General features: G+C 39.4%; 2 protein-coding genes across 5 annotated transcripts in view; both read right to left on the bottom strand.

Moving 5' to 3' along the window:
* The window catches only part of LOC129462047 (lithostathine-1-alpha-like), a 70577-nt gene extending 55858 nt beyond the window's left edge, over window positions 1-14719 (bottom strand). The window contains exons 1-2 of the mRNA XM_055241663.2: window positions 14638-14719; window positions 7881-7936 (exon numbers count right to left, since the gene is read on the bottom strand). The gene's annotated coding sequence lies outside the window, so the exon portion shown is untranslated. The remainder of the gene's footprint in view (window positions 1-7880; window positions 7937-14637) is intronic.
* Window positions 14720-22732: 8013 nt separating this feature from the next.
* Window positions 22733-25555, bottom strand: LOC129462436 (regenerating islet-derived protein 3-gamma). Of its 4 annotated transcripts, none has more exons than XM_055242404.2 (6): window positions 25472-25555; window positions 25074-25183; window positions 24414-24532; window positions 24073-24210; window positions 23312-23438; window positions 22733-23036 (listed from the first exon to the last, which is right to left on the bottom strand). In XM_055242404.2, exons 2-6 carry the CDS (start codon window positions 25147-25149, stop codon window positions 22915-22917), a joined length of 582 nt encoding a protein of 193 aa, XP_055098379.1. In that variant the 5' UTR covers window positions 25150-25183; window positions 25472-25555; the 3' UTR covers window positions 22733-22914. The 4 variants fall into 4 exon arrangements, with proteins under 4 accessions (XP_055098379.1, XP_055098377.1, XP_055098378.1 ...); XM_055242402.1 differs by having other exon boundaries at window positions 25074-25262; window positions 25472-25553; XM_055242403.2 differs by having other exon boundaries at window positions 25074-25160; window positions 25472-25553.
* Between the last annotated feature and the right edge of the window lie 1289 nt (window positions 25556-26844).

Genomic DNA, 26844 nt, shown 5'->3' with positions numbered 1-26844 from the left:
GAATTATTTTAAAATGTACAATTAAATTATTACTGACTATAGTCACCCTGTTGTGTTATCAAATAGTAGGTGTCATTCTTTCTTTCTGAGTATTAGTTTTGTAGCCATTAACCATCTCCCCACTCCACTACACTTCCCAGCCTCTGGTAACCATCCTTCTACTACCTATCTCCATATGTTCAATTGTTTCTATTTTTAGATCCCCGAAATAAGTGAGAACATACGATATATGTCTTTCTGTGCCTGTTTTGTTCACATAGCATAATGACATCGAGCTCCATCCATGTTGTTGCAAATGACAGAATCACATTCTTTTTTATGGCTGGATAGTACTCCATTGTGTATATGTACCACATTTTCTTTATCATTTTGTTGATGGATACAGGTTGCTTCCAAATTTTGGCTACTGTGAATAGTGCTGAAACAAACTTGGGAGTACAGATATCTCTTCAATATATTAATTTCCTTTCTTTTGGGTATATGCCCAGCAGTGGGCAAAATATTCATATATTTTTCTCATTTTTTGGATCAGATCATTACTTTTTTTTCTGTAGAGTTGTTCGAGTTCCTTATATATTCTGGTTATTAATCTCTCATCAGATGAGTAGTTTGCAAATATTTCTTCCCATTCCTTGGATTGTCTCTTCACTTTGTCAATTGTTTCCTTTGCTGTGCAGAAGCTTTTTAACTTGATGTGATCCCATTTGTTCATTTTTCTTTTGGTTGTCTGTGCTTCTGAAATATTACCCAACAAGTTTTTGCCCAGCCTCTAATCCCAGCACTTTGAGAGGTCAAGGTGGGCTGATCACTTAAGGTCAGGATTTCGTGACCAGCCTGGCCACCATGGTGAAACCCTGTCTTTACTAAAAATACAAAAATTAATCGGGCATGGTGGCATGCTCCTGTAGTCCCAGCTACTCAGGAGGCTGAGGCAGTGAAATGGCTTGGACCCGGGAGGCAGAAGTTAAAGTGAGCGGAGATTGAGCCACTGCACTCTAGCCTTGGAGACAGAGTGAGACTCTGTCTCAATAAAAAAAAAAAAAAAAAGAAAAACCAGAAATTTTTGCCCAGACCAATATCCTGGAGGTTTTTTCCGATGGTTTCTTGTTCTTGTAATAGTTTTGTGGTTTGAGGTCTTATATTTAAGTCTTTAATGCATTTTTATTTGATTTTTATATAGGATGAGAGATAAGAGTCTAGTTTCATTCTTCTGCACAAGGATATCTCAGTTTCCTCAGCATCATTTATTGAAGAGAGTATCTTTCCCCTGACATATGTTCTTAGCACCTTTGTCAAAAAGGAATTCAGGGCAGATGTGTATATTACCTTCTGGGTTCTCTATTCTGTTTCATTGGTCACTGTGTCTGTTTTTATGCCAGTGTCATGCTGTTTTGATTACTGCAACTCTGTAGTATAGTTTGAAGTCAGGTAATGTGATTCCTCCAATTTTGTTCTTTTTGCTTAGAATAGCATTGGCTATTCTGATTCTTTTTTTGTGGTTTCATATAAGCTTTAGCATTGGTTTGTTTTCTGTTTCTATGAAGAATGTCATTAGTATTTTGATATTGATAGTGATTGCATTGAAACTGAAGATCACTTTGGGTAGTATGAGCATTTTAACAATATTGAGTCTTCTAATCCATGAACATAGAATTTTTTTATTTTTTTGATTACTTCTTTAATTTCATTCATCAATGTTTTATAGTTTTTGTTATAGAAATCTTTCACTTCTTTGGCTAATTCCTAGGTATTTAATGTTATTTGTGGCTATTGTAAACGGGATTAAATTCTAGATTTCTTTTTCATATTGTTTGTTGTTGATATATAGAAATGCTACTAACTTTTGTATGTTGTTTTTGTATTTTGCAACTTTACTGAATTTGCTTATCATTACTAATAGTTTTTTAATGGAATCTTTAGGTTTTTCCATAATGGATTTTTTTGCGGATTCTTTAGGTTTTTCAAAATATATTATCATATCATTTGCAAACCAGGATAATTTGACTTCTTGAATTTCAAATTGGATGCACTTTAGTGTTTTTGGTTGTCTATCTGCTCTAGCTAGGACTTCCAGTACTGTGTTGAACAACAGTACTAACTGCTGTTCACAGTGGATCTTTGCCATGTTCCAGATCTTAGAGGAAAGGATTTCAGTTTTTCCCTGTTTAGTATGATACTAGCTGCGGATCTGTCATAATGGCTTTTGTTATTTTGAGGTATGTTCCTTCTATCCCTAGTGGTTTGAGACTTTTTATCATAAAAGAATGTTGAATTTTATCAAAAGCTTTTTCAGCATCAATTGAAATGATTCTATGGGTTTTATCCTTCATTCGATTGACATGAAGTATCACATTGATTGATTTGCATATGTTAAACCATCCTTGGATCTAGGAATAAATCTTACTTGGTCATAATAAGTAATCTTTTAAATCCAATGTGAATTTGATTTGGCAGTATTTTGTTGAGAATTTTTGCATCAATATTCTTCACAGATATTGGCTTGGGGTTTTTTGTTTGTTTGCTTTTTGATGTGTCTTTGTCTGGTTTTAGTATCAGGGCAATTTTCTCTATATATCTGGGTGCTCCAGTGTTGGGTGGATATATATTTAAACTTGCTATATTCTCTTGTTAAATTGACTTATCATTATACAGTGGCATTCTTTGTCTTTTCCCATAGTGTTTGTCTTGAAATCTATTTTGTCTGATGCAAGTATAGCTACTCCTGCTCTTTTTGGGTTTCCATCAGTATGGAATATCTTTTTTCCATGCCTTTATTTTCAATCTATGTGTGTCTTTATAGGTGAAGTGTGTTTTTTAGACAACAGATCAATGACTTTATTTTATCCATTTCGTTACTCTATGTCTTTTGATTGTAGAATTAAGTCTATTTACATCCAATGTTATTATTGATAAGTAAGGACTCACTTCATTTTGTTATCTGCTTTCTGGTTATTTTGTGGTCTTCTCTTCCTTCTTCCTTCCTGTCTTCTTTTTAGTGAAGGTGATTTTCTCTGGTGATGCAATTTCATTTCTTTCTTTTTGCTTTTTTGTGTATCCATTGTATGTTTTTTGGTTTGAAGTTAACATGAGGCTTGCAAATACTATCTTATAATCCATTATTTTAAGCTAATAACAACTTAACAGTGTTTGCATAAACAAAGAAGCAAAAAGAAAATAAAGACTCTACGCCTTACCTTTGTCCCCCCCACTTTTTAACATTTTGTTTCTATTTTTACCTTATTGTACTTTCTGTGTCTTGAAAAGTTGTTGTAGCTATTATTTTTTATTGGTTCATCATTTAGTCTTTCTACAAAGAATAAGAGTAGTTTACACACCACAGTTATAGTATTATAATACTCTGTTTTTCTGTGTGCTTACTATTATCAATGAGCTTTGCACCTTCAGGTGATTACTTATTGCTCATCAACATCCGTCTCTTTCTGATTAAAATACTCCCTCTAGCATTTCTTGCAGAAAAGGTCTAGTGTTGATGAAATCCCTCAGCTTTTGTTATCTGGTTAAATATTTCTCCTTCATATTTGAAGAATATTTTAAACAGGCATACTATTCTAGGATAAAAGTTTTCCTGTTTTTTTTTTTCCTTCAACACTTTAAACATGTCATGCCACTCTCTGTTGGCATGTAATGTTTCCACTGTAAAGTTTCCTGGATTGTCTTGATACCTGTAGATGTTCTTCTGTGTCCAAGCATTGAAGAGATAGGTATTTATTATAGCCTTGGAAGTCTGGGCTTATTTGTACCTGTTCTTCTTAGGAAAGCTTTCCAGTTATTCAAAAGGAGTTGGATGTTATAACCTAAGCCATATCTACTTTAGGAGGCACCCAAGCCCAGTAACACTGTCGTTCTTGCAGACTCATAGAGGTACTGCCTTGATGGTCTTGGACAGGATCTGGAAGAATTCTCTGTATTACCAGGTAGCAGCTCTTGTTCTTTTTCCTTACTTTCTCCTAAGCAAACAGAATCTCTCTCTTTCTGAGTCACATGAAACTGAGGGTGGAGTGACACAAGCACCCCTGTAGCCACTACCATTGTGATTGTGCTAGGTCAGACCTGAAGCCAGCACAACATTGGGTCTCATGCAAGACCTGCTGTAATCACTCCTTGGCTACTGCCTATGTTCACTCAAGGCTCTGGGGATCTACAATAAGCAGATGGCAAAACCAGCCAGGACTGTGTCCTTCACTTCAGGATGGTGAGTTCCCCCAGACCCCAGGCAGGTTCAGATATGCTGTCCAGTAACTAGGGACTAGAGTTAGAAACCTTAGAAGTCTACCTAGTGTTTTACTGTACTGTGCCTGAGCTGGCACTCAAACCATAAGATGCTGTCCTTCTCACCATTTCCTCCCCTTTCCAAAAACAGAGGAGCCTTACCCCATGGCCACCACCACCACTGGCCCATAGGAGTGTTCTACCTGATATTCCCTTAGGAATATCTTAAGTCAACTTGTGGTGAATTCTGTCTGGCCTAGGAATCTGTCTTCAGAGCCGTGCACTCCCCTCTGCCCCAGGGGTGTCAAGAAATGCAATCCAAGAGCCAAGTTCTGGAATCAGGGATCCCAAGAATCTACTTGGTGCGCTACCGCTTTGTGGCCAAGCTTGTATGTATGGTGCAAGACAAAGTCCCTTTTACTTTTCCTTCTGCTTTTCTCAAGCAGAAGGAGTCTTGTCATGTAGCTGCTGTGGCTGATTATGTGCTGAGTCTCACCTGAAGCCAGCAAGTCTCAGAGGCTCACCCAAGGCCCTGGATGTAGTACCTGGTCATCACTACTGTTTATTCAGGGCCCAAGGACTCTTCAGTTAGCAGATGATGAATGCTGCCAGGACTGAGTAATTCCCTTCAAGGCAGCAGGTTCCCTTTTAGCCCAGGGTGTGTCTAGAAATGTCCTCCTCGAACTAGGGCCTGGAAAGGGGGCCTCATGACTCTGACCCATTCTCTATCCTGCTGTGGCTAAGCTGGTATCCAAGATGCAAGACCAAGTCCTCCCCACTCTTCTCTCTCTTCTCCTCAAGCAGAAGGAAGGGGTCTCTTTGGACCTGCAAGTTCTGCAGCCTGGGCTTAGGGGAGGACCGATGCCAGTACTCTCTTAGCCATCCATGCTGTTGTTTCAGTAGGTCATGTGCTCCCCAGTCCACTGTCTCTGGGGTTAGTTTAGCATCGGGACTCTCTTAGGAGTTGCAGTCCTTGTGGCCTAGACTGTCTTTTGGGTTTATTTAGAGCCCAAGAGCACTTTTGCCCTCGGTGATGAGGTTTGTGGTAACTCAAGTTCCCTCCTGTGGGATCTGTGATTCCCCTCTGGCTAGGACTGGTTTAAATGCTCCCTCCATGGGTGAGCATCAGCAGAGTTTGGTCTGGTTTTTCTTTCTGCTGTAACACATCAGCACTGAGTCCAACGTCTCAATTGCTGTGCTGCCTTCCCCAGTGCACAGAAATGCTCTCTGTACCCCACCACTGCTATTGGGGTGGGGGATGGGGGAAGCTTGGGAAGTTTGGTGTTGGTAATTCAAGACTTTTTTCTTCCTCTTCAGTGCCTCTTTTAACAATATAAAGTTAAAACCAGATACTGTGAGTACTCAGTTAGTTTTTGGTTCTTATGAAGGTGATTTTTTCATGTAGATAGTTGTTAAATTGGTGTCCTTGCAGGGAGGACAATCAGCAGAACCTTCTCTTCTACCGTCTCGCTTTGCTTCTTCTCTCTGAAATTTGATCTATAGATTCAATGCTATCCTTTTCAAAATCCCAGTAAACTTTTGATTTAAAAATTTATATCAAAATCAAATGAGCTGAAATAGCCAAAACAATTTTGGAAAACAAGAACAAAGTAAAGTTGGAAAAACACATTATCCAATTTCAAAACTTCTTATAAAGCTACTGTAAGTAATGCAGTACGGTACTGATGAAAGGATAGACATGTAGCTCAATGAACAGAACAAACAAGGCTAGTCACAGACCTAAAATAGGGTCAATTGATTTTGTTTTTCTTTTGAGACAGTGTCCGGCTCTGTCACCAAGGCTGGAATGTGATGGTATGATCTTAGCTCACTGCAACCTCTGCCTCCTGGGCTCAAACCATCATCCCACCTCAGCCTTCTTATTAGCTGGGACTACAGGTGCACACCGCCATGCCTGGCATATTTTTGTATTTTTGGTGGAGATAGGTTTTCACCATGTTGTCCACGCTGGTCTGGAACTCCTGGGCTCAAGCAATCTTCCTGCCTCGGCCTTCCAAAGTGCTGGGATTACAGGTATGTGCCACCACACTTGGCCGAGTCAACTGATTTTTGACAAAAGTGTCAAGGGCAATGAATAGTCTCCTCAAGAAACAGTGCTGGAGCAATTTGATATCCATATGTAAAATGAATGAAACTTGATATAGATTTCATAACTTATACAAAAATTAACTCAGAATGGATAGTAGCTCAAAATATAAATATAAAACTATAATATTTGAAAAACAAACTATAAAAATAATCCTAGTAGCTTTGAGTTAAGCAAAAACAAAAAAAAATTAAGTATGTACAAAGCACACAAGAAAAAGTTATTAAGTTGGACCCAATGAAAACAAAAATATTTTGCTCTTCCTGAGAAATTGTTAAGAATATAAAAAAGCAAGTCATAAACTGGGAGAAAATGTTTCTAAAACATATTTTGGTCAAAATAAATCTATCTAAAATATTTAAAGACCTCTTGCATCTCAATAATAATAAGACAAACAACCCGATATGAAATGGACAAAAGATTTAAAGAGACATTTCACTGGAAAAGATCTATACATGTTAACTTGGCACATGAACAATTTATTAATATCATTTACTATTAGAGAAACACATTTTTTTTAAACTTTTGTTTTAAGTTCAGGGGGTACATGTGCTGGTTTGTTACATGGTTAAATTGTGTGTCATAGAAGTTTGGTGTAGAGATTATTTCATCACCCAGGTTGTAAACATAGTACCCAACAGGTAGCTTTTCTATCCTCATGCTCTTCTACCCTTCACCCTCAGGTAGATCCCAGTGTCTATTGTTCCCTTCTTTGTGTCCCTGTTTACTCAATGTTTAGCTCCCTATTATAAGGGACAACATGCAGTATTTGGTGAGCACGGCAAATTAGTATCACAATGGGATGCCTTATAAGTGTCTAAATTAGAAAGACTGCATGCAAAACAACTAGAACGCTCATACACTGCTGATGTTACACTAAAACGATAAAGTTTATTTAGAAAACTTATAGCAGTTTCTTAAAAGTTAAATGTATACCTACTGCACAATGCAAGGATTTCACTCCAAGATATTTATGTGAAATAAATAAAAGCATTTGTCTCCACATAACTTGTACACAAATGTTCATAGCAGCTTTACTTATAATAGACAAAAACTGAAAACTACCCAAATGTCCATCAAAAGAGAATAGACAAATTGTGTTATATCCACACAATACTTATTACTCAACAATAAAACTAAATGAGCTATTGATACATGGAATAATAGGAATGATTTCAAGATAATTATGCCAAATATAAGAAATAAGAGAAAGAAGTATATAATTTATTCCATTTACATAAAATTCTAGAAAATGCAAATTACACCTATCTATGGTGTCAGAAAACAGATCAATTATTGACATGCATTGAGGAGTTTGTGGAAGTTGAAAGTGGGAGGTGGGGATGGGGGAGGAAACCTTTAATGCTGATAGATATGTTTATTATATTATTTTTATGATTTCATGCATGCATACATATGTCAAGGCTTATCAGTTTTGGTACTTTAAATATATATAGCTTAATGTATCTCAAATATAACTAGATAAGACTCTAAAATCAAAATAAGCAAAATACAAAAGCTCTTCATCATATCAAAGACTCACTGGGATGCTGGGGAGCCAGGTCTGGAAAACAGGAAGGAACCAGGAAAGTTTGGCAGCTAAAAATACAAGTGAGGTCATGTAGTTAGCGCCATTTGATTATAAAGCTTAAAGCAAACCACAACCATTGTGCTCTTATTATCACCACTGTGGGGCCCCAGCTCACAGCCATTATGAATTATCTAATAATCTCTGTGTCACCCCTAGCTGGGGCATCCCATTGGCATGCCACAATCATATCTCAGGGCACTAGCCTCCAGACAGCTGGGAAATGGAGAATATCTTCTTCCTTTGCTTCTGTAGTGGGAGCTGTGATCCTACCTCTCACTATGAACTACACCAAGGGACATTTCTCTACACATAGGAAACATTTTCATTCTGAGTAGCCAAGACAAGATAAAAGAAAAAAAAAAAAGACAAATGACTCTCTAGGCAATCACATGACTCATAATTTCAGAAGCCATAAGAAGCCTTCGAGTCTTAGGTCTCTCTGACTTATTCCTGCATATATAGCTTTCTGCATCACAGACTTCTGAGTCTAGTTAGCTAGTGACAGAGATGATCTTCCCAGTTCCAATCCCTCTGTTATTTACACACTGTGCATTTTCATTTGCAAGATTTTCTCCTTCAGTTCCCTGTGATGTGCTACTGTAGTAGATATGTAATCTTAGAGAGTGTAGGAGTAGATTAAACTTTTCTTTTCCTTATGTCTTTTTTTCTAACCCCTTCTGTTCTTGGAAGGATCCAGCTCATGCTTCTCATTTTCCCAGTTACTATACTCAGCACTGGTCCAACTCTCCCTCTAGTGGTAATTTGTTTCATCTGCCCATAGTTACCTAAAAGTGTATGCTTTAGATTGTTGGCATTCAAAAGTTTGACTGCTATTCATAATAAAAAATAAATTGTATATCTCCGCACCACTCATACATTCATATATAACTAAAATAAAAATTTCACAAAACAGTGTTTCCCTAAATTTGTGGAGTATACTGTGGCATTTTCTATTCGATTCTACTTTCCTTTAGAAAATTATGTTAGTTTTACCCACTGAATTCAACCACCAACAAACTGCAACCCATGCTTTGAAAAACCATGCTTTAGACTATTATTAAAACTGTATTAAGCTTGTGATCTGCAAATTGGTATTTCTCCCAAATAGAGACACAGAGACAAGCACACAAAAGCTTCCTATGACCAAATATCTGATGACCTGCAAACCTTTTTTTATTTTTCTTTTATTACTTCTTTTATTTTCCTAACACATTTGCATATAATGACTTGGAAAAATCTTGCAGTGAAGAAACCAGCGTAAGTTTGCATAATTCAGTGTTTGCTTAATTTAATCATGGAAGGAGTATTTCCAAAATATACACATACAACAAAATTAAACAAATCTAGAAGTAGCTAATGAAACTCCTAAAACGACTATACCAAGGGATGAGATTTTGAGAAATTCTGCTTTATACATGAGAAGAAAATTCACAAATAAATCTCAATGCCAAATATACACACAAAACTTAACAAAGATTTATACAGGTAGGCAATGGCATCCTGGAGGTGTACCTTAAAAGCAACTTAAGAAGAATAGACAAATATGGTTTGAGGGTAGGAATTTTGGAGGTAAAGAGGAAATAACTCTATTAAAGCTAAAAGGGCGAATTATGAAGTTATATCCAGGGATGTTAGGAAATAGAGTAGCTTGGTTTAGCTAACTGTTATCCAGATGCTCTTCGGGCCTGCTATTGCTATCAAGTGATTTTGTCTCCTGCAGTCCAGATGGAGAGTAAAGTCAGTGGTAGAGGGCACCATTAGGGGCCCAGGAGCTTATGAGGGAGGATTTGCTGATCCAACTGGGAAAAATATTTTGTCCAATTCATTAACTCACAGACAGTGACTAGTAGAAATGCAAATCTCAACATGTTAGATACATAATTTTATACACAGGTTAGGATTGGGTAAATGCAGTAAGAGTAGTGAGCACAGAAGCCAGTTGGACAACTTTTGGAAATCTGAAGAACAGTCCAAGGTGATACGATCCCTGGGGCAATATAACAATATCTAAGGAAAGAAATCTAGGTCAGAAAACAAGCCAAGGCCAGCAGGAGAGGCTTACTCGGACAACAGTTGTGTTCTCTGCAGCAAACACTTCCTGGAGTAGCTTTCTGCTCCCCTTCTCTGAGAGCAGGCTGTCACCCACAAGTCCTGCTTAAGAGGCAGGTGTAGCAACCATAATAAGAAGACTCAAATTTTTGGTCCAGGGGACTGGACTGTGGTGAACACCCAGTCTTAGCTGGACTAAACATATATTTTTCTAAAAAGGAATTTGTTCACCAAGAATATAATAAAGGTTTTGAATCCTTGGAGTGAAAATCTGGTAATGGATTATCCATGTTTCATTACTCTGTTTGCACTACAAAAGCAAGCAAACAGATTGGCTGAAAGAGTATGAACCAGATGCAGTGAAATTAGCAGAGACAAGAGAGAAAAGGAATGAGAGAATAATTTAATTTCCTAACTTTGCTCCTTTTTTCCCTAGTTCCTCGTGAAACTTAGCTATATGCCTAATCTTGGGTACATTGAGATAAACCCTTGCCCTTCCAAAATCATCTTCTCTAATGTCAGTAAGTTAGAATGCATGTCAATGTCTTATATCCAAATAACCTTAACGAAATCAGCCTGAAAGAAGCCTGCATCCTATCTCAGGCAAGACACCTTTGAGCTGTCTGCACCCCAGTGAGAGTATGAATTTAAGAAGGAAATTGTGGAGAATTCAAATACTAGATATAACACAAAGTGTCTCACACAAATTATAAGCATCGGGGGCCAACACACAAGCTGGGTCACTCCTACCTTCTTTTCCAGGAATCCTGGAGGAGTCGTTTTTAGAGATAGAAAATAAGAAATTACAAGTGTTAGGGAGAGGGACGTTTTTATTAACTGTGTCTGGAGAAGTACAGGTCTGGACTGGCTGGAAGGAATTAAATTATGGAGGGTTCCATGGGACAGAATGGATACAGAGGAAGAAGACGCAGAAATTGCCTGCCTACCTCTTCTGGACTTCTAGACAGAAAGGCTTATGAAAGTTCACCAGAGAAAGAAAATTTACAAAACTCGTTCAGGGAACAAAATATTCATGAATAAAGACTATGAATTAAGCAAAAGATTCTTGTGATTAGTATCTCAGGTATTTACATGTTGATCTAGGTGTAGTAGATATTGTTAATTGATTTAATAACAGCTATTCACCTCTAATTTTGATAACGAGACCCCATTTTCATAGGAAAACAGTATGTTCAGTCACATGGGGATAAATCCTGATTGGTCAAAGTAAATTCTGGTGATCCCAATCCCTTTTCTGGTAGTTGATTTGAGAACTGCAACCCATCTTTGGCCAGTGAAATGTAAGATTATGTCCACTAGAGGTTTCTCCCTAATAAGAAAGAATGTATGAGAAGAAAGTCTTATTTTTCTCTCTTCTTTGCTTCTTTATTGCATTGAAAATTGTCATATCAGGATATGATACTTAGGCTGCTGTGGCCATTTTGCATCAAAGAGGGAAAGACCAAGATTATCATAGAGAGGTCAACCTCAAGTCCTGATATTCTTGAGCTTTTGTCAAACCCTAGAAAACCCTGTTGTCAGATTTCTTAAGTGAGTCATTACATCTCTATGTTATTTAAACTGCTTATGGTTGGATATTCTGTCACAGACAAAAGCATCAAAATTGGTAAAACAGGTGAAGGGAAGCAGATGCATCTAGTGAAGGGAAGAATAAAAAGGCCAAAGTCCTATATTAAGCAAAAGAGCAGAAGATGCTAGTGCTGAAGGTACCAGTATAAACATAACATTCCTGGCTGGGCACAGTGGTTTACACTTGTAACCCCAGCACTTTAGAAGGTCAAGGCAGTTGGATCACTTGAGCTCAGAAGTTTGAGACCAGCCTGGACAACATGGTGAAACTGCATCTCTCCAAAAATTACAAAAATTAGCTGGGCGTGGTAGTGCACATGTGTGGTCCCAGCCACTTGGGAGGCTCAGGTGGGAGGATCTCTTCAGCCTGAGAGGTCAAGGCTGCAGTGAGCTGAGATTGCACCACTTGCACTCCAGTCTGGGTGACAGAGTGAGACCCTGTCTCAAAAATAAAAAAAATAAAAATAAAAAGAGATTCCTAATTGTGTGAGCATTGTCGGCCCCAAATCAGAGCCTACAATGTGTGTACGCAAAGGAAGGAGACAGGGAAATGTTTTAACTTGGGTGGGAGTGGTGGTGTTAATGTGCTATTCTTGAAGGTACTGGTGGCTTTTGATTCATGTCAAAGGCATGATATATTGAATCTAACATACACCCTAAATCTGCTTATGTACACCAATGAGGGGCAAGCCATTTGTGGCCATAGTACTAGTCTGATAGTATTAGACAAATTGTCACTCAATTGAGAAGTTCCTGGTCTATAACTTGGTATGTTAAAGTTTAATGCTTTGTAAATAACTGTATATATGTATGTAATATGTATATTACATGCTTTATATCATATGTTACAGATTGTTAGATCCAAGAGTATCATTACATATATTTAATTCAACTGGAAAAGAACCTACAAGCACTAAGTCTGGAGATACCAGAAATAGAGTTCAAAGTTTTATTTCAGGGCAAAGATCTTGGGGGTAGTGAAAAACAAGAACAAATCATTAGCAAAGCTGGAATGAGAAAACCTGGTCAAGAGTGAATGTTTCAAACAAATTGCTTCAATACCAGCTGGTGTTTGCAAATCTTCTTGGGCTGAAATGAACATTCTGGATTTGTCTTTCTTAAAGAACAAGGGACAGCATGTATCCGTAGGTCAGGAGAGGTATAGTAGAAATCTAAGCCTAGTTTACTGACTTCCAGTCCAATTCCCTTTGCACTTCACCCTTATTGCTGAGCTGAAGCTATAGACATGGATAATAATGGTGATAAATAAGTGAGTTCCCAAAATGAGAACCAACACTGGAAAGACCCCAAGGCTTCCCATAACAAACTTCCTGCTGTGTTCAAAATTCCTTCTGTTTCACTTCCCTTTTAAACCACCTTGAAGCTAAAAGCCATGGGTTTCTACCCATGTTAAAGGCATCAGCCCTCCTGGCAGAAAGTACTGAGAGCTGTCAGTATGCATACACAAATAGACCTTATTTTCTTGAGTAAATACTATTGCTTATCAAGTCACTGGCTCACTATTCTTGTGTATAATATTATTTTTCATTCCTGATTTGACAGCAATGAAATGGCAGCAAAGAAACCTTTTATACATGGAACAATTTTACCTGTCATACTCATCACTTTCTCTTTTTGTCTACAGGCTTCCCATGGATGTGACCCTCTCCTAGGGAATGCTATAACTTTTAAATTAAGAAAAGGTAATTGATCTTAGTGTAGTTTGATTTTATTTTCTTTTTATTGTATTTAGAAAAAACTATGTCAATGGGAGATATGCTGTCTTCTCTTTCCTTCTAAATACATGCATCCAGCCCTCCTCACCAATGTAAGGGACTTTAAAGAGAACAACCTATGAAAACATGTTTTTTTCATGATGGACAGAAGAAGCAAGAAACATATACTTGCTGAGCTATCGAAACAACCTGGGACTACGGCAGTTAGCATTGCATTTATCTAATTAGGACAATATACCATAGATCTATCTTCACTACTTTCACAGGATGGAGAACATGGTCACCCATACAGCCTAGAAGAGCACTGGAGGAGCTATTAACACTCTATCTTTAACACTCTATATATTAGGCAAATGGTGGGCTGGACTGCTCTGTCATCCACTTTAAAACCAGTGAAGGTGTTGGAGGACAGGATACTAGGGGCCATTGTCATTATTTGTTTTTTAATCATGCTACCTTCAAATAGGCTTCTTTTCCTTTTTTAATGCATGGGATTAAAAATTCTCTTTTTCTTTTTTTTTCGAGACAGATTATCACTTTGTGGCCCAGGCTGAACTGTGCAATCTTGGCTCACTGCAACCTCTGCCTCCCGGGTTCGAGCAATTCTCCTGCCTCAGCCTCACAAGTAGCTGGGATTATAGGCACATGCCACCACGCCCAGCTAATTTTTGTATATTAACAGAGACGGGTTTCACCATGTTGGCCAGGCTGGTCTCGAACTCCTGACCTCAAGTAATCTGCCTGCCTCAACCTCCCAAAGTGCTGGGATTACAGACATGAGCCACTGAGCCCAGCCCTGGATTCAAAAGTTCTTAATTCTTCCAGGGGAACAGTAAGAATATCTTGAAAGTCCTACTACACCTATTAAAGAAATTCCATTTATATTTTAAAATATTCTCACAAAGAAAGCTTTAGGTCCAGAGTTTTCAAGAGTTGTACAAACTACCAAGAAACAGATATTTCTAATACTATACAAGCTGTTTTAGGGAATAAAGAAAAAGCAAACCCTAACTATGTGACAGATAATAATAGAAAAAATCTCCACCAAAAGTACTAAATGGACATATAGTCAATTTTCAGGTGGGTCAGGGTTCCTCTTTTATTGCAGATAGGCAGCCTGTCTTGGAACAGGTATAGGGAACTTGCCAAACATCAATTTATACACTGCCCATTCATCTTATCTATTTATTTGAGAATGAAAATCCCTGCATAAACATTGCCAGATTAAGCAAACATATGATATTTGGGACACACTTATACTAAGCAACTATTTGCTGGTCACCTACATTTAAGTTTAACTGGGACTGTGCTTTTATTTTATCTCACAAACCTACATATGCAGCAATACTGAGTTGCCCCAGGTCCCTGTAGATGTCTTCCAGCATTCTGTGCCTGTTCAAATGAGGGCATTTGGCCTATTACTCCATTTTTACACAAGATATAAAGCTAGGAATGTGACGTCAGTGATGTTGAGAGGTGACAGCATGCTGGCAGTCCTCACAGCCCTCGCTCGCTCTCAGCACCTCCTCTGCCTGGGCTCCCACTTTGGTGGCACTTGAGGAGCCCTTCAGCCCACCGCTGCACTGTGGGAGTCCCTTTCTGGGCTGGCCAAGGCGGGAGCCGGCTCCCTCAGCTTGCAGGGAGGTGTGGAGGGAGAGGCGCGAGCGGGAACCGGGGCTGCAGGCGGTGCTTGCGGGCCAGCTGGCCTTCCGGGTGGGCGTGGTCTTGGCGGCCCCCTCACTCGGAGCAGCCGGCCGGCCCTGCCGGCCCCGGGCAATGAGGGGCTTAGCACCCAAGCCAGCGGCTGCGGAGGGTGTACTGGGTCCCCCAGCAGTGCCAGCCCACCGGCGCTGCGCTTGATTTCTCACCAGGCCTTAGCTGCCTTCCCGCGGGGCAGGGCTCGGGACCTGCAGCCCGCCACGCCTGAGCCTCCCACCCCCTCCATGGGCTCCTGTGCAGCCGGAGCCTCCCCGACGAGCGCCACCCCCTGCTCCACGGCACCCAGTCCCATCGACCTGAGGAGTGCGGGCACAGGGCGCAGGACTGGCAGGCAGCTCCACCTGCAGTCCCGGTGCAGGATCCACTGGGTGAAGCCAGCTGGGCTCCTGAGTCTGGTGGAGATGTGGAGAACCTTTATGTCTAGCTCAGGGATTGTAAACACAGCAATCAGCACCCCGTGTCTAGCTCGAGGTTTGTGGATGCACCAATCGACACTCTGTGTCTGGCTGCTCTGGTGGGGCCTTGGAGAACCTTTGTGTCCATACTCTGTATCTAACTGATCTGATGGGGACGTGGAGAACCTTTATGTCTAGCTCAGGGATGGTAAACGCACCAATCAGCGCCCTGTCAAAACAGACCACTCGGCTCTACCAATCAGCAGGACGTGGGTGGGGCCAGATAAGAGAATAAAAGCAGGCTGCCCGAGCCAGCAGTGGCAACCCGCTCGAGTCACCTTCCACGCTGTGGAAGCTTTGTTCTTTCACTCTTTGCAATAAATCTTGCTACTGCTCACTCTTTGGGTCCACACTGCATTTATGAGCTGTAACACTCACCGCGAAGGTCTGCAGCCTCACTCCTGAAACCAGCGAGACCACGAGCCCACCGGGAGGAATGAACAACTCCAGACGCGCCGCCTTAAGAGCTGTAACACTCACCACGAAGGTCTACAGCTTCGCTCCTGAAGCCAGCGAGACCACGAGCCCACCAGGAGGAACAAACAACTCCAGATGCGCCGCCTTAAGAGCTGTAACACCGCGAAGGTCTGCAGCTTCATTCCTGAGCCAGCGAGACCACGAACCCACCAGAAGGAACTCTGAACACATCTGAACATCAGAAGGAAGGAACAACTCCAGACGCGCCACCTTAAGAGCTGTAACACTCACCGCGGGGATCCGCGGCTTCATTCTTGAAGTCAGTGAGACCAAGAACCCACCAATTCCGGACACAATGTGGTGAGTAATATAATAATCTAAATATATTTAGATTCATTGAAAATCTGGTCTTTCTTCTTTTTTCATCTAAGTGGTGCTTTTCAAATAAAGCTTTATTTATTCCATTTCTTATTTATTCAATAAATATTAACAGAAATTATGCCAAATATTGTCTTACTAACTCTAGTCCTGACTGAGGCGAGAATATATTTCTAGGCCACAGGATAAAAAACCCACTGGGGCGTTTTGTGACACTAACTTAAGAAAGTGAGTCTATTCAGTCCTGTAGAAACAAGGCAACTAACCATGTAGTTCGTGGAATGATCCTGGTTCCCAAGCCTGTGTGCTACTTGTTCATGGCAAGGTAGGCACAGAAATTGAAAGAAGGATTTTAGAAAAATGTATACGAGCATGACAATTTTTATTGAATCAAAAAATTAAAAAACAAAAAGGTCTTACATATGTTTTTGTTTTATATTTCATTTTTATTAATTTGTTTTTTTAAATTTAATTCCTAGAATAGTTTTAGATTTACACAGTTATTGTATCGATGTACTTGTTTCAATTTTCTGAAAGAAATTACAAACAATTGGTATCATTTCTTTTTTAAATGTTCAGTAGAATTCACCAGTAAAATGATCTACACCTGTGTTTTCTCTTTTGGAAGGATTTAAATTACTGATTAAATTTATTTAACGAATATAGGCCTATTGAGATTATCTATTTCTACTTGAGTTTTAATGATTTGTATCTTTCAAGAAACTAATTTATTTTATCTAAATTACAAATTTTGGGACATAGAGTTGTTTGTAGTATTCCTTTACTGTCTTTTAAAAGTTATTATTATACTTTAAGTTCTGGGATACATGTGCAGAATGTGCAGGTTTGTTACATAGGTATACACGTGCTATGGTTGTTTGCTGCACTCGTCAACCCATCTACATTAGGTATTTTTTCCTAATGCTATCCCTCCCCTAGGCCCCCACCCCCCGACAGGTCCCGGTGTGTGATGTTCCCCTCCCTGTGTCCATGTGTTCTCATTGTTCAGCTCCCACTTATGAGTGAGAACATGCAGTGTTTGGTTTTCTGTTCCTGAGTTAATGTGCTGAGAATGATGGTTTCCAGCTTCATCCATGTCCCTGCAAAGGACAATGAACTCATTCTTTTTTATGGCTGCATAGTATTCCATGGTATATATTTGCCACATTTTCTTTATCCGGTCTATCAGTAATGGGCATTTGGGTTGGTTCCAAGTCTTTGCTGTTGTGAATAGTGCTGCAATAAACATACATGTGCATGTGTCTTTATCATAGAATGATTTATAATCCTTTGGGTATATACCCAGTAATGGGATGGCTGAGTCAAATGGTATTTCTGGTTCTAGATCCTTGAGGAATTGTCACACTGTCTTCCACAATGGTTGAACTAATTTACACTCCCACTGACAGTGTAAAAGTGTTCCTGTTTCTCCACATCCTCTCCAGCATCTGTTGTTTCCTGACTTTTTAATGATCACCATTCTAACTGGCATGAGATAGTATCTCATTGTGGTTTTGATTTGCATTTCTTTAATGATCAGTGATGATGAGCTTTTTTTCATATATATTTGTTGGCTGCATAAATGCTTTCTTTGGAGAAGTGTCTGTTCATATCCTTCGCTCACTTTTTGATGGGGTTGTTTGTTTTTTTCTTGTAAATTTGTTTAAGTTCTTTGTAGATTCTGGATATTAGCCATTTGTCAGATGGATAGATTGCAAAAATTTTCGCCCATTCAGTAGGTTGCAAATTGACAAATCGGATCTAATTAAACTAAAGAGCTTCAGCACAGCAAAAGAAACTATCATCAGAGTAAACAGGCAACCTACTATCTTTTTTTCGTTGGTGGATTCAGTAGTGATGACCTCTGTATTAGGTTCCTATTGCTACTGTAGCAAATTCCCTGAAACACAGCTGCTTAAACAGCATGCATTTATTTTCTTTCAGTACTGAAGAACAGAAGTCGTCAAGACATTTACAGGTCTAAAATCAAGATGTTGGCATGACTGGTTCCTTCTGGAGGCACAAGAAGAAAATCCATTCTTGCCTATTCCAGCTTTTAGAGGCTGCATGTGGCCCTTTCAGCCATCTTCAAATAAAGCTGCATAATCTTTTTCTCCCCTCTGACTTTCTGCCTCTCTCTCATAAAGACCTTGTGATTGTACTCATGCATCCAGAATAATCACCCTATCTTAAGATTCTTAATGCAATCACATCTGCAAAGTACATTTTGCCATTTAAGGTAACAACATATTCATAAATTCCAGGAAGAAGGTCTTTGGAGGGAGGCCATTTTTCAGCCTTCCTTGATCTCTTTTTCATTTCTGACATTACTAAATTGCACCACCTTATTTTATTCATGGTTAGTCTGCCTAAAGATGCCTAAATTTTATTGATCTTTTAAATCAGTTTTTTATTTTATTATTTTTTCCATTGTTTTTCTCTTTTTAAATTCATTGATTTCTATTCTATTATTATGTTTCTTCTTCTGCTTGCTTTACAGTTAAATAGCCTTTATTTCTGTAGTTTCCTAAAGAGTACGTTTGGATTATTTATTTTAGATCATTTTTTCTTTTCTAATATATTCATCTAATATTATGTATTTTCTTCTAAGCACTGCTTTCATCACATACCACAGATTTTAATAAGTTGTATTTTCATTTTCATTTAGTTCAAACTATTTTTTTAAAATTTGTCTGTGACTTCTATTTTTCCATGTGTTATTTAGAAATGTGTTGTTTTAACTCCAAATATTTTGGAATCTCCCATCTGTGTTTCTGTTTTTGATTTCCAGTTTAATTCCACTGTGATCTGATGCATACTTTCTATGATTTCTATACTTTTAAATTTGTTAAGGTGTAATTCATGCCTGGGAGTGTGGTCTCTTTTGGTAAATGCTCCATGTGACTGTGAGAAAAATGTGTATTATGCTGTTGGATGCAGTATTCTTTAAGTGTCAATTAGAACAAGTTGAATGATAATGCTATTCAGGTCAACCCTGTTCCTAATTTTCTGCTTACTTGTTCTACCAATTACAAAAAGAGAACTGTTGAAGTCTCTAAGTACAAAAAAAGATTTCTCTAGTTCTCCTTGTAATTGTATAAGTAATTGTCTCATGCATCTTGTTCCCTTGTTAGGTACATACATGTCAAACATTGTTAGGTCCTTTTGGAGAATTGACCCCTTTTATCATTTTGTAATGCCCCTCTTGATTCCAAATAATATTTATATACTTTTCTGAAATCTGATTTGTCTGAAGTTAACATACTACTCAAGCTTTCTTTTGATTAATGTTGTCATGGTATATCTTCCTCCATCCCTTTGCTTTGATCATACCTGAGGATGTGTGTTACAAGTGGTTTTATGATAGACAATATACAGTAGGATCTTTCTTAAAAAATCCCTCTGACAATCTCTTTCTTTCAATTGATACATTTAGATCACCCAAGTTTAAAGCGATTATTGATATAGTTGGAATACTATTTATCATGTTTATAACTGTTTTCTATAACATCATTTACTCTGTTCAATTTTTTTCTTCCCTTTTTATGCATTCTCTGGTTTTAATTGAACAATTTATATGATTCTATTTTTTTCACTCTCTTGTATCTTAATTGTATTTTATTTTAAATTTTTATGGCAGTTGCTGTAGAGTATGCAATATACATTTACAACTAATGGAAGTCCACTGTCAAATAATATATAGTATTTCACATGTAGTGCAGAAACTTAGAACAAAGCACTCCAAATTTCTCCCTCTCACCCCTTATGACATTGCTGTTATTCATCTCACTTGTTTATGTGCTGCACTCATAGAAAACAGTTACTATATTTCCTTTAAGCCAATGGTTATCTATTAGCTTGATGAAAAATAAAGTAAACAAAATATTTCACTTAACATTTTTATGCCTTTTTTTAATACTCTTCTTTAAGTAGATCTAAGTTTCAGACCTATATCATTTCCCTTCTCCCCAAAAAAACTTCTTTCAATATTTCTTCCCAAGCAGTTCTGCTGAAAACGAATTCCCTTTTTTGTTTGTCAGAGAAAGTCTTTTATTGCTCATTCACTTTTGAAGGATAATTTTACTGGCTATAAAATTCTAGTTTGGTCATTACGCCTTCCAATTCGTTAAGTAGTTTATTCCACTAATGGTTTCTGACGAGAAATCTGTTCTAATTCTTGTCCTTGATCCTCTGTGGGTAAGCTGTCCCCCAAACTCTCTGGATTCTTTCAAGATTTTCTCTTAGTCTTTGTTTTTCTGAAGACTGAATATGATATGCCTAGGATTGGTTTTTGATATTTATTCTACTTGCTGTTCTCTGAGCTTGGATCTAGGGTTTAGTGTCTGTCATTAATTTTGGAAAATGCATGATCATTATTACTTTAAATTTTTCTTTTGTTTCTTTTTCTTCTTATATTGCAATTATATACATATTAGAGTTTAAAAATTATTCCACTGTTCTTGGATATTCTGTTCTACTTATTCACTCTATTTTCTCTTTGCATTTCAGTTTGAGAAGTTTCTGTTGACCTATTTTCAAGCTTACTGATTCTTTACTTGGCCAGGTCCAGTCTACAGATAAGCCCTTCAAAAACATCCTGTTTGGGTGGCTGAGGCAGGTGGATCACCTGAGGTCAGGAGTTCGAGACCAGTCTGGCCTCTGGTCTCTGGTGAAACCTGGTCTCTACTAAAAATACAAAAATTAGCTGGGTGTGGTGACAGGCACCTGTACTCCCAGCTACTCAGGAGACTGAGGCAGGAAAATCGCTTGAACTCAGGAGGCAGAGGTTGCAGTGAGCCGAGATTGTGCCACTGCACTCCAGCCTGGGTGACAGACCGAGACTCCATCTCTAAAAAAAAAAATTCCTTTGTTTTTATTATATTGCTTTTGATGTGTAGCATTATCTGTTGATTATTTTATACAGTTTCTATTTTTCTGCATAGATTGTGCATCTTTTCTTTCCCATTGTCCATTTTCTTCATCAAAGCCCTATCACATCAATCATAGTTATTTTAAGTTTCCTAATAGTTCCAAAATCTGTACCATATTTGAGTCTGGTTTTGATGTTTGCTTTATCTCTTCAGATTATGTTTTTTCTTATTGTTCAGCAAAATTTTTAGTTTCTCTTGAAAGCTTCACTTGATGTATTGAATAATAATAACTGAAGTAAAAGACCTTTGGTGTAAGGCTTTTCATTAATCTCACTTGGGTTTAGTTTCTGTTTAATGTTTGCTATAGCTGTAGGTGCAAGAGGCTTAAAATTTCTCTGGTGTCCTTGTTTTTTCTCTCCTATTGCCTTTGTCATTTCCTAATAATTCTTCCTTAAATAGTGTACTTGCAGCTCCTCAGTTGCGATCTATTGTCATTAAACTGGATCCCTATTGATGTAGTGTCTGAGCAAGGGGAAGTATCATATAATTTTATGATTAAATCTCAGTATTTTTGTGAGTCTATGCCCCAGGGTCATGACTTTCAAAAATGTTTCTTAGCTCTCTTTCTGTTAGGTAAGATGAGAAGGCTAGATGTGGTTGGAGTGGACGTAAATGCACTCGTGCTTAGGCATGATAAGAAGCTCATAAGGTCTTTTTACCTGGAAGTAGGCCTTTGTTATTGAGAATGGTCTGGGCTGATTTAGAAATGGTTTCTTTTCTCCTCCTCCTGCCAAAGCCATGAGAGAATTATTTTTGACTCTCCACCAAGAGAACCTGTTGGGATTCCTGAAGGTAAAATCCATGAAGGCGTGAGGGCTTTCCTAGGAGTGCAACTTCCATGAGTTTCTCACTCTTAATGCCAAGCTGTACTCAACATCCAGCAATTTTTCAAAATCACCATTTAAATGTTCCTAACAGCTTGTAGCTCTGGAGGCTTTTGCTCCAGATAAGCAGAAATGTAAACAACTCTGTTTATTTGGGTGCTTTTCCAGATATTGGGGTACCAACTTGCCCTGCTACCTCAGTTCTCTCATTAGCCCAAAGGAAAGTTGTTGATTTTAAGTTTATTCAGATTTTTCTTGTTTTAAAGAAAAGAGTAACCGTCTCCAAAGCTCTTTATGTCAACATTGTAACCAGAAGTTTAAGTAATTCTTTTTTTACTGTATTTTACAAAAGTCACCATGCAGGGTAGATTGCAAATTAATGAAGAAAATGATCCTTCACAGAAAATTATTTGAGAAGTTCTGTTTTAAGTAATTATCAGACTCCCCTAGGGCTGATTGTGTCACATCAGGGACAATGTGTGGGCGGTGAGTGTGTGGGGAAGCACTGTCTTCATTTCTTCATGACACAAACCCTGCCTGAGCAGGGCCCACACCTTCATCATAAATACACTGAAGGGGACACTCATATAGTAATTTCCCCTTAGCCCTGGGTGAAATTGGGAGGAGCCAAGACTCAATGTTTCGTCCCCCAACTTCTCCCTCCTCTTCCAAAGGCTCTTACTGTAAGAATGAAACAAAAGCATATAAGTATAAAGTAACATTTTTATTATTATTCTCTGAGATCTCAGGATATGGAAGACAGAGAAAAGCCTGAAATGAAGGTGAGGAAAAAGGAAAAAGGAAAAAGGAGGAGGATCAGGAGAAGGTGGTCAGGTAGGACAGTTTGGGGAGAATATTCTCTTCCAGGGTGACTCTTCACACCGGTCTCATATCCATGATGAGCTGCACACCAAGCTCGGGCTGCTGACTTCCCACCTGCCCCAGTCGTTGAACTTGCAGACATAGGGTAACTTTGCATCATAGTTATAATCTTTCCACTTCAGAAATCCTAGGGAGACAGAATATAAAAGGCATGGGGCTGGGGGAACTTGTGAACCCAATGAAGAGGCATCCCAGATTTTAGCCTAGGATTTAAAGCTTCTCTCTCATCTTCACCAGTTTCTCAACCCAGGAGAATGAGACTCAAAGAAAGCAGAGATGAGAGGAGATGGGAGAAGGCACATCAGCACTGCATTTCCTAGGTGAAAAGGATTTCCTGAAGATCAGGAAATTGGGGATGAGGAACGGAAAGTGCTGGGAAGAGGCAGCTCTTCTGTTTCTTACCTGTACTTCTTGACAGGCTCCTACAGTGGCCAGGGTTTAAGATGGTGGAGGGATTTTTCTCCCATGCAAAGTAATTCATCACATCAGTGCTACTCCACTCCCATCCATCTCCATCAGGCTCAGAGCCCTGTAGAGAAGAGGAGGCAGCCAGGTGAAGAAAATGGCCATAGCAGCTCTCTTTGCATGGCCCCTGAGCTGTAACACCTGATTCCTCCCCACGTCAGGGATTTTGGTCTGCTCTTCCAGATGCTGCCCTAGAGTCCTCTGCATTGGAACATCTTCCTTAACTCCTCATTGCTATTGGAAAATCACAGCCAATAAACACAAGACGTTTGGAATCACTCAAAGTACTATGTTACTTGCAGAACAATAATTGCTGTAGCATTTGTGATTAGCCTGTGAACCTCAAAGATAATGTCTATTCTGTGTGGGGGCAAAAATTGATCCTATCTTAATTTAGAATTCCCTCAGAATAATAGATGCAGACTCCCTGAAGCTCAGATAATTGATTTGTTAGGATTCATGTGAGAATTATGTAAAAGTTTTACAAGAGTCTGATTAATTTTATTTAAAGACTAGGGACCTCCATATAATTCAGTTCTTCAGGTGCCTCATGGACTTCCTGTTCTTCCAAATGTCCCCCAGAATCTGAGCTCCAGTGCTCCCTGAAGTACTTCCTGGGCAGGGACAGGGGACAGGAAGTGGGCCTGGGCAACAATAGCACGTTGAGAGGTAACAGAGAGGGGAGGATATACTCGCACCTGTGTGGGGTCATGGAGCCCAATCCAGATGTATGAGTAGCTGTTACTAATGCTCCTCACCAGGGAGGACACGAAGGATCCCTCAGCCCCACTGAGCACAGACACCAGGTTTCCAGAGGGCCGCTTCTGGCAGGCCAGCTTTGAGGGGGAGAAAGAGAATGAGAGGGAGCCTGAGACCTGCTGGGGGAGCACAGGGCAAAGGTAGGTGGGAGGAGGACTGTGTGAAAGATAAGCGTGTTCATCCTCATTCCCAAGGAACTCTCCTGAATGGAGACCCTCCTCCCCCTGAGACCTGCATGGACTTTCCCCTGTCACTTCCAACCCCACATCTAACCACTCACATCTGCATCCATCCAGGATTTTGGTGACAAAAACAAGGCATAGCAGTGGGAGCCATAGGCCTTGGAGCCTTTGGGACAGCGGATCCATGGAGAGGGCAGTTCCTTCTGGGGTTCTTCACCTGGGGTAGAAGAAAAGGGAGAGAGTAAAATGAAGAGTAGGGGGTGGGTGGGAGAGGACTTTGGGGAATATCTAGGCCTGCCCTTGGGGAGGAAGACCACATTCCTGACACCCCTTTGTCTTCCCTTGTGTTTTCAGAAGTTCTTTATCTCAAAATTGCCCTAGTAAATGGGCCACCATCTAGTCTCTTATTACTCTTTCCCCTTATTCAAACATTCAACACTCCTCATTCTGGGCTGTCTCTACATTGGGTCCTCCAATCATTGTCCCTCCCCACATCTCAATACTGACCCTCCACACTTTCCCACCAGTGTATATTAGAGTCCACTGACTAAATGGAAGCCATCTCATTCCATTGTGAGTGGACCACCGTGGAGCCTCCCACTGCAAGTTAACCTGAAGGAAGGAGTGATGATGCAAGAACTGCAGGCAGGTTCATTAGACACCATGTCATTACCTCACACGACACACAGGAGCCTTCCTCCTTTTCTTGGCTCTGAGGATTCATAGGGAACCCAGTGATAGAGACAGAGCAATCTCACCTTGAACCTGAGACAGGAGTATGAGGCAGGAAAGCAGCATCCAGGACACACTGGGCAGGGCCATGGGAGGCAGCATGGTGTCTGCGACTTGAGGAGTCAATCAGGGGTCACTAAAGGAAGTGTGGTCAGTGAGAGGACACACAGATACCATGCTGCCTCATGTCTTTTTCCTTCTGTAGTCCCCTAGGACTAAAGTGATCTTGGTCACATCCATTGTCTTCTACAGTTCTGAATGAGTTGTGAATCTGTGTACTCTCCCATCCCCGAGCCCTCCCAGGACACCCTTGCTGAGTCTCAGAGCTCCTGTGCTCCCTGAGGAAGGGACCCTCCCATGGGTTCTCCTGTATCATGTGAGGTTGCGCCTCCCCAGGTCTCATCTTCTCTCGGCTCCCACTTACCTCTCTGGTGAGATCTGGTATGCTTTGTCTGGTCAGGAAAGACTAGGTTTTTTATAAGAGGATCTCAGGGATGGTCATTGGAGTGAATAACGGCAATATGTAGGTGGGACAGGGGTCATGGGGAGGGCTTGGCATTGGTTCAAAAAGATTATGCCAAGGGGAGGAGACTCTTCCTGGCAAAGGCTGGGAATTGTTACAGATGTTGCCTTTTTCTCTGTGGCAGGCCAGCACTTTCCCCACAAACAGTTGAAGTTTGCACTTTTCCCACCCTCTTCCAGATATCTTCTTCTGAGAAACTTAAGGGAATAAAGGCAGTCTTGTGAGCCTAGTATTACATAGTTTAGAAAATATTATGATATTACATAGTTATGAAAAATGTCAAAAGTTTGCTTTTGATCAACCTGCCAGGAACTCACTTCTATAGGCATACATATGAATTTCTTTATACCTTATCTAGTAACATTTAAAATAAATTAATAAATAAAAATTGGGTGGGCATTAAAATTAGATGTGTTGGCAAAGACAATGTATTAGTTGAAATAAAGAATAGAAACCAGAAGCAGCAGCACTGGTTCAGAGTTGCTACTTCAACTTTGCAGCAAGATGTAAAAGAAGGTTGAAATAATCTTGTGAGTCATTAGGCAAGCCAGGGTCTTATGGAACAGCAGTTAAATAGATTTGCCTTCCAGCTACCTTTGTGTGAGAAGACCAAGAGATAGTTCCTTGGTTTATTGTGATTCTGAGCTGACAGTTTGATATCTCAGAGTAGCATTCTTAGATTGTGATCTACACACCAGTGGAGGTCTTCAGGGCCTGTTCGGAGTGGCTGTGCAGTTATATTTTTCATAATTATACTAAAATGTTATTTGTCATTTTTACTATGGTGACATTTGCACTGATGAGGCAAAAGAAATGGTGGATAGAAGTTCTGGTGCCTTAACATTAATCAAGGCAGTGGCACCAAATTGTATTGCTCATATCCACGCACTTGCAAGAAACAAAATAAAGGCATTTTTACTTGAAAATGCCCTTGAACTTGATGAATCAGAGTAGTGAATTGGCTTCAGTAAATCTCAACCCTTGAATACATCTAGAGGGAATATTCTGTATGACTAAATGGGAAGCTGACATGCTAAAGTATAATGGTTGTCTTGAGGGAAATAATTTGTAACACTGAGTTTTAATTCACTATTTCATGGAACACCATTTTTACTTGAAAAATAAACCAAGACAAACTTTACTTACTGACATATGGGTCTTTTGTTAACATGTTTTCAAAAAAGATCAAAGTGAGTTAGTAAATGAATATTTTTAACTTTTCTCTTTTAATATATATTATTATAAATATCAGTAGCTCACATGAACAAAATTTT

The sequence above is a fragment of the Symphalangus syndactylus genome, chromosome 14 (assembly GCF_028878055.3).
Source record: "Symphalangus syndactylus isolate Jambi chromosome 14, NHGRI_mSymSyn1-v2.1_pri, whole genome shotgun sequence".
NCBI classification, from domain to species: Eukaryota; Metazoa; Chordata; class Mammalia; order Primates; family Hylobatidae; genus Symphalangus; species Symphalangus syndactylus.
The sequence above is the reverse complement of the archived record's forward strand: the minus strand, read 5'-3'. Positions and strand labels throughout refer to the sequence as shown.